This window comes from Nuphar pumila, chromosome 5 (assembly GCF_984573655.1).
Source record: "Nuphar pumila chromosome 5, dmNupPumi1.hap1.1, whole genome shotgun sequence".
Taxonomy (NCBI): domain Eukaryota; kingdom Viridiplantae; phylum Streptophyta; class Magnoliopsida; order Nymphaeales; family Nymphaeaceae; genus Nuphar; species Nuphar pumila.
The window spans coordinates 118,749,685-118,757,622 of record NC_143253.1 but is presented as its reverse complement, the minus strand read 5'-3'; the positions used below and the strand labels follow the sequence as shown (position 1 = coordinate 118,757,622).

The 7,938-nt window shown below is 40.5% G+C and overlaps 1 protein-coding gene across 1 annotated transcript; it reads right to left on the bottom strand.

The window, feature by feature from the left end:
• Positions 1–688: 688 nt before the first annotated feature.
• LOC149838345 (uncharacterized) lies at positions 689–6,628 on the bottom strand. The gene is made up of 3 exons (XM_090008229.1): positions 6,520–6,628; positions 4,203–4,288; positions 689–973 (listed from the first exon to the last, which is right to left on the bottom strand). Exons 1-3 carry the CDS (start codon positions 6,626–6,628, stop codon positions 689–691), a joined length of 480 nt encoding a protein of 159 aa, XP_089864355.1.
• Positions 6,629–7,938: the final 1,310 nt, after the last annotated feature.

Here is a 7,938-nt window from a genome sequence, read left to right as displayed (position 1 = left end):
ATCGTAATATTGATCATGACCCAGAAACTTTTATATATAGTAAAACTTCTCTAGAATACTGAAAAAATTTAGACGTGAGAATCGAACTCATCACCTTTTAACAACCTAACCATTAAGGAAACAACGATTCACGAGATAAATATGCAAACATATTTTATATATAACTTATTCGGGCCTTATTGAGCTTTTCAAGCTTAATCGAGCTCAGTCACTTGATCAAGCTTGGCTTGTTTAGTTTTTCAAACAAGTTCGAGCCAAGCTTAAATGGGTCGAGCTTGAGCTAGCTCAACTCGTTGCGCATCCCTGCCACGAGGTGTAGCAAACATATATATATATATATATATATATATATATATATATATATATATATATATATATATATATATATATATATATATATATATATATAATGTGTGTGTGTTCTCAGACAGGCCCATGTTGATGAAGTGGGTGAATTTTCATCTCTCTCTCTCTCTCTCTCTCTCTCTCTCTACACACACAAGCGCTGACTGCAAATGTTGAAGGCCATTTCTAATTTCTGTCCTCATCAAGAAGTCATTGGTATATGCAATTGCTCATGTACATAGCAGCTTTGAAATCAATCTCAAGCACAAAGGCACAATACAGACCCACAAATAATCAAACAAAGAAAAAAGAAAAAGGAAAAAAAGTACAAGGTGGATTCTTCTCAAGCTAAGAGCCAGAAATCTTTGTGCTTTCTGGTGGTTAGAAGGTACCCTCCCACATTCCTTCCTTTCTTCCTCACAGCCATAGTCATGCAGTGTGCATTTTGTATACAATAATCAACAACCCCACCACCAACTTTAGCCCTTGCCCAGTTCATGAACAATCTCCATGTTAGGGACCTCTTCTTCTGCCCTAGAATCAAAAGTGATGCCTCTTGTCCCCCTGCCTCCCTAACTATGGTGGGCCCCTTCTCATTTCCTTCCACCAATGAAGTCTCCACCTGTACCTGTGGGCCCAATTTTTTACATGACATACTCAGTCACATTTGCAAGATCAAGTTCTTAATTAGCCAATGCCAAAAAATCACAAAATCTTGAAAATTTATCTAATTAGCTACCTTTATTAGCTGAATTTATGTCATCACAAACTCAGGAATACCCTGGATTCTCCAACTTTCTTTCTTTCCCAAGTAGGAATCAATGTTGTCAGTATTGGTATCGGCCCTGTATCGTTTGGCCAACGATTCAGGTGACTAGGAGAATCGTTCTGAATCGACGAAAAAATATTACGTGTCAATCAGAACATGACATGTGTTAAAAGTCATTTCCTTTTTTTGAATGCTGCATTGTTGTCAAAATGGTGGTGGGTTATATGTCGCAATGAAGGTGACCTATTGCCATATTTTAGATCCAAATGTGGTGTCAACCCCTTTACCAGAGAAATGTGTGCGGGGGCCAATGAGTTGTCCCCTAAGTTGGGGTTCTTAGCTTGGTTGGTGGTCATGGATGGCGTGTTGACCCACAAAAATCTGTCTAGGTGTGGCTTCTATCATGTTAATTAGTGTTTGTTACATGTGTGGTGCTGATGTTGAATCCTCCCAACATTGGCTTTGGGTCACTGGACATACTTTTCATCCCAAATCATGATAAAAAATAAATAAATCAAGGCCCTCACAAAATTATGATCCGACGGTTCAAACTAAACTCAGCAGCATCTTTGGTTCATGGAGACTATAAAAAAAAACTTTGGTTCATGGAATTCAAAGCATATATTGTCAAATAGAAAATTCTTTCCTATAAGTAGGCAATTGTTTTTTATAATCGCAAAAAAAAAGAGAAGAAGACTACTTCACTAAATTCATTGGCCTTATAAGGGTTTTTCTGCTAAAAAAAATCTTTGAAAAAAGTTGTTTTGACATAAAAAAAAAACAAATTTATTGTATCCTGAAATTTTGGTATATTGTAGTACATTGATTTTTAATGTGTTTTTGAAAAAGAAATACCTAATTAAATATATATAAAGGTTGCATCGGCAGGGCATGAAGAACTCAATGGGTTGCTTAAGTATCAATGAGGTTTACTTTCAATGGTAGCAAACACAAACCCTTTTAAGAATTAATTAAGAATGTTAATATTGAAGCAACCAATCAATATAAGATTCTTGATTTTTTGCAGAAACTTTCATTCGCAGTAACCAAACAAGAACAACGAAGTTGGCCCATGAAGACATTCTTTTGGGAAACATCATGCAGGCAGCAGTGGCCTTTCATCTTTGTTGTCTAATATAGTAGCCAAAAGTTGGACTAATCATGGCCTACTCTTTGCTTTTTGCTTTTCTTTATTCTCTTTACTGCAATTATAAGTTTTCTAAACCAAAAAGATTAAAAAAAAAAAAGAAAGGAAGAAAATGATATATCATGAAAATGACCCTGAATGTGTTATGGACAGGGATGACAACGGGCCAAACCCTATAGGGTCCGGGCATGGTGACAAATAAGAAAACCCGATTAAGACCTGAGTCTGGATCTGAACGTGTGATTAATGCATGAACCCGGGTATAGTTCATGAAATTTTATACCAGACTCGGGCCCAACCCGAGTTCCAATTAAGATCCGTAATTTTTCAATGTAAAAACGATAAAAATTATTATTTTACCGGGTATGGTCCAGGTCTGGTTCACGTAGTTCTTATCAGGTCCGAGTATGGTTTCTCTTATAGTAGACCCGATTAAACCCGCATCCAGACCCAATTTCATACCCAAAAATCTGGTCCAAGTCTGGTTTCACCTTGGTCCGAACCAAACCCAACCCGTTGACACCCCTAGTTATGGACCATATTACCGGAGGATCAGGTGCAATGTGATTGCACACTTTTGGTGTGCTGCTGCACCTGATCGCCTACCATCTTTGGTACAGCTTGTCAGCTGTGAGACCCAACACCAGATGGTGGGTGATCAGGTGCAGCAGCATACCAAAAGTATACAATCACGTTGCACCTGATCCTCCCTTAAGGAGATGTCCAAAAAAATGGGGGTTTATTAGCATGATAAAAGATAAAAAAAAAAACTACAAATGTCATATCTCAATATTTATTTAGTGGGAGAACATTTATTAGTTGAAAATTTTCTTATGTTAAGACAGGTTTTAAAAGAAGCTAACAGTCATTGGTCCAAATTAAACCCAAGCATTGTAATGAAAAAAAAAACTTGTTTTTTTATTAAAATAATTCGATTGAAATCATGTTTTTTTTTTCTAGTAAATAAATGGTGATAAACACATCTACAGCCTTAGATTGAAAGCATGTTTTTAAAGCGGCCTATGTAAGTTGATATTCACATTTTAAAATCACAAGGCAAAATACATAAATTGTAAAAAAAATATATAAGAATTAATTATGAAAATTAAAAATTAACTGCTTTTGCAAGTTTATGCAAACACGTGACGTATGACCAAGTTCATGAACCCCTCTCAACGTGACCTCTGAAAGTCTAATCTTACTAAAATCACGTTTGGGCACCAGGTGAAACGTGAACCAGTTCAAGAACCTTGATGTGCACTCAAAGCCTCCACCAAATGTGCAAAGTGGGCTTCACCATGAGAAATCACCAAGTCTATACTCCAACCTTTTCTAATTCCCAGTGCACGTGTTCCGGACCGAGTCTCGCGGGTTTGCGAAAAATTCTATGCCCGTGACAGCATGAACCCACGTGTATAGTAAGAAACACTTAAGGATATTGAGAGTCAAACTCAAGGATGACATAGAACCTGGCTGGTTGCTGAAAACTTGGATGGGTTGACTGAGTCAATAACTTAGAAAAACTTTTATCGGTCCAAGTCTTTTGGGCTAGATCGAGTTATTGCGTCCCCTGCTAACTAGTGACTCAAACCAGTCTTAGTCCTAGTCAATCCATGAACCCATCAAACACTTTGTTTAGTCGTAAAATCGCAGTCTACACATACTTGTCGCCATCATAGTCAACTCAAAAGAGGGTTCGAACCCGAAAGAACTGACCAGCTTATGAACAGGATCAGTTGACCAAACTAAAGCCTTCTCTGAGTCCTTTTAAGGCTGCACAAAACCCTGGTCAAGGTCAAGGTCAAGGCCAAGGTCAAGGCCGAACCACCTCTCAAGGGCTCAAGCTCCACCTAGCCTGAACTTGACCCGGCCGGACATATTGTCGACTCATTATAGTTTTGACGACCCAAAAAAAATAAAAACATAAATTCTGAGTTTTACCTCTGGCTTACGTGTACGGCAGAGATTCTCCGTGGCTTGCAGCAGATCGTTCTCCTTGGCATGAGTCTTCATCATGGATCGTGCTTCTATTTAACCCAAAAAAAAATAAAAGATGGCCTTAGAATAGCAGGGAGGACAGAAAAGACTGTCAACTATTAATGCCGGGTCGGAAGTGGGTAAGCAAATATAATCTGATATGGATCAGACCTAATCCATTGTAACTTTTTTCTTCTTCTTTTTTCACAGAGAAAGCTGGGGTTAAGCGGACCCCTACCAGTTATACAACCATACCATTGGGATTCGAACTTGCAACGTCCCAACACAAGGTGACGTGCACTAACTGCTCCTGCCAGACAAGGGGAGTCCCCATTGGTAATTTTTTTGGTGATCATGAGGAACAGACAAAACCACCCCTGAAGTAAGAGACCTAAGGGTGCTCGGCAGTGTAAAACCGTAGCTTACCCCTCACCCCGATGGAGAAACACAGATTCACAGAAGATCGGATCCATAACTTCACCAATAGATCTGAGATGGATCTGAGACAGATATGATGTCGGGTCAAGCATGACCCGCCATATATTTGACGCACTTTTGTCCCTACTTGTTACATGTAAATTCCTTTGCATTTTTCCAGGCGATAGATTGAATTGGTTTACGGGCCAGGTCCGAGAAAGCTACTCTGCTCTGAATTTGGTTTGGCGAGTTCTAAACCATAACTGGATCCGATTAAGATAGCGTCCAATTTTAATTCTCCAATTGTGCTGGGCACAGTCTTCCCATAATGGATACGATGCCTAAGCCCTCATCAAAATTGGACCTGGATCCGCTATAGGTGTCAAGAAGTTGGATCCTGGAATTCGGCCCAAGTCCAAATTTTGACATCCCTGGGTTCAAAGGTAGGTGTTACCCAACCCGACATAATTGGTGCAGGATAATCGGAAATGGAGTTGGATTGTGATCCACATGGAATCAAATCCAGATCCAGTTAGCTTACTATGCATATTACGTAAAGGGATTCTGATGTAGGATTCAAATTCCAAACTATTAACGGAATCCAAATTAAATAAGTAGAAGTTGAACCTCTTACCAATCAAACTAAATGGATTCGGATTTGGTTGGATATCTGAACCAAACCTGACGCATTGACATCCGTGCCTACATGCCCTTTGTTGCAATTCCATAGGTTTGAGAAGGGATCAATGAAATTGATTGCATGTTGAGCATATAGCGTTCATTCTGAGTAGGAATCCAACTCTGATTTTAGGGCAATCCATTCTGAAATTACAAAACATCCTAAAAGCTAGGGATGGCAGTGGACAGGGTCGGGGGTAGGGGACAAGGTCTTCACCCCTGCCCCGTCATAAAATCCTGCCCTCCATCCCTACACAGGTTTTAATTTTAACCTCCATCCCCGTTTCATGTCCTCCATCCCCGGTCCAAATGGGATGAGGTGGGGTGGGGCCCGTCTCTCCTCGGTCCATTACCATCCTTAAAGAAGGATTGGGGATGGGGCGAGACGGGGTGAGGGAAAGCGTAAGTCCATCCTCGCACCGGTTTTTATTTTAACCTCCATCTCCGCCTCCATCCCCGTTTCATGTCCTCCATCCTCGGTCCATTACCATCCTTAAAGAAGGATTGGGGATGGGGCGAGACGGGGTGAGGGAAAGCGTAAGTCCATCCTCGCACCGGTTTTGATTTTAACCTCCATCTCCACCTCCATCCCCGTTTCATGTCCTCCATCCTCGGTCCAAACGGAACGAGGCGGCATGGGCCTTGTTTCGGCGGGTCCACTGCCATCCCTACCAAAAGCCAAGTTTCACCCGATATCACACAATCTTCTTTTCAGGATTTTTTTCAAGTGAAAATCTCACAAGAAATAAAAAAACTTTGTCTCCACAGAAAAATATCCGCATACATAAAACTATAAAAACGCGCAAAAAATCATGAAAATGTAAAGCAAGTATAAGAATTTAAAAGTGTTAATATTGCATTAATAAAATAGATAAAATCATAGCCAGTATTTTGAAAATATTACATTTTCTATTTTAACGGTTTTTTCAAATACCGTCGTCTCGATTACAGTTATACCAAACTAAGTTACGTTTGGAATATTTGGGGTTAATAGAGAAGGCAAAGGCTATTCTGGAAAGAATTCTGAAAAAAGCTTTTACGTGGCAGCAACTCTTTTGCACGGCTTAATTTTCAAAGTCAATCTTGGTGTTTCGGCCATTTAAGAAAAGAGACGGAGAGAGAGAGAGCGACGGAATTCATAAAATTGAATGGGGGTAAATCGGACAAGAAGAAAAAAAAAACTCACGTGGCTTGCAGACGCAGAGGAGGAGGAGGGTGTCGTGGGGGTGGATCGCGTGGGTGAGCGCCCACTGCAGCGCAGACCTCGACTCCCTGCTCGAGTCCACCACGATCATTATCCTCCTCCCCGAAGCCGCCTTCTCCGACGTCGCCTCCTTCTTCTCGCCGGAAACCGCCTCATTCTCGTCGGCTCCGGCGGCGTGCAAGATGGATTTGGGCTCCGCTACCGGCGGCCTCATCACCGCCACCCTCACGTGAGTCGCTATCCTGTTCACGCAGAACCCTGACAATCTCCTCCTTATGCTCCGACTCATTTGGTGGCAGTCAATCAGAGAGAGAGAGAAGGAGAAGAAGAAGAAGAAGAAGAAGAATGGTGTCAAAGTCACTCAGAGAGAGAGAATTCTAATTCTGCGTTAGTTTTGCACTCATTGTTTTTTCTTTCTCTCTCTTAAATTGAAAAACGAAACAAGCCTTTGAACTTTGAAGGCCATTGAACACTTTTTTTATGACACTTTTGTCCTTACTCTTTGCTCAAAATGATTACGCTGCCCTACTGGATGTATCATATGCTGGCCATTTGGGAGCAGAATGTAAAGACGAGTCACTAACAGCGAGTCCCCAAAAATATCGGCATACAAAAAAAAAAACTATATAAAAGCTCTATAAATATAAATACATAAAAAAAGAAAATTTTATACAAAGTCGCTTTTCTCTCGCTAGTATCATGATAAAAAGGTGATACTAAAATACCAAGAGACACTTTGAAGATCCCGTGTGTTTGTCAATATTTTGCTTGTCATAATATCATATTAAAATCACGATATTTTGAAAATATCGACTGTAGTACTTACATGGAAATAAAGTAGGCGCTGAGGAGTTCATGCGTGAGACTCGCGCCCATGTATCATCTGTGCTTCACTCAACATGGATTCGGGTGCCTACAAGGCTACGCAGCTAGATTATCAAGAGTCTGTGCCTAGGGCTTGAAAAACGGATCGGTTAGGGTTGGGTTCATGGTAAAGTCCATACCCATCAATGCCGAGGCGGATATGGATATGGTCTGGTTAAAGGTCCGATATGTCTAGGTGAACACATATCCACTTCCATGTCCAACGTATTTATACTTTCCACTGTTCATTTTAATTTATCTTCAATCACATAGGTGTATTATGACATATAAAACAGAGAGAAGAATAAGATCGTATTTGGACTTTGGATATGGTTTGGATTGATGAGTGCCTATAAAGACCATGTCCATCTCTAACTGAGCACCACGTCACATTACCCGTACAAGACCCGCTTACACTGATACGTCCACCCACTTTTTGTTGTGTCTTGGGTCCTAGACGTCTATTTACAGCAAGACTCGCGTTGGACTTCATTGGATCCAGCATGATCTGGACCCACATTGAATAAGGAAATATAG

What these genes read in the sequence shown, in the direction of transcription:
- LOC149838345 (XM_090008229.1), bottom strand. Translation starts at nt 6,628, where the DNA reads ATGATCGTGGTGGACTCGAGCAGGGAGTCGAGGTCTGCGCTGCAGTGG. An exon ending in CCTCTGCGTCTGCAAGCCAC is followed by an intron (nt 4,289 to 6,519) that starts GTGAGTTTTTTT and finishes TGGGTTAAATAG; the next exon opens with AAGCACGATCCATGATGAAG. An exon ending in GCCGTACACGTAAGCCAGAG is followed by an intron (nt 974 to 4,202) that starts GTAAAACTCAGA and finishes TTGGGCCCACAG; the next exon opens with GTACAGGTGGAGACTTCATT.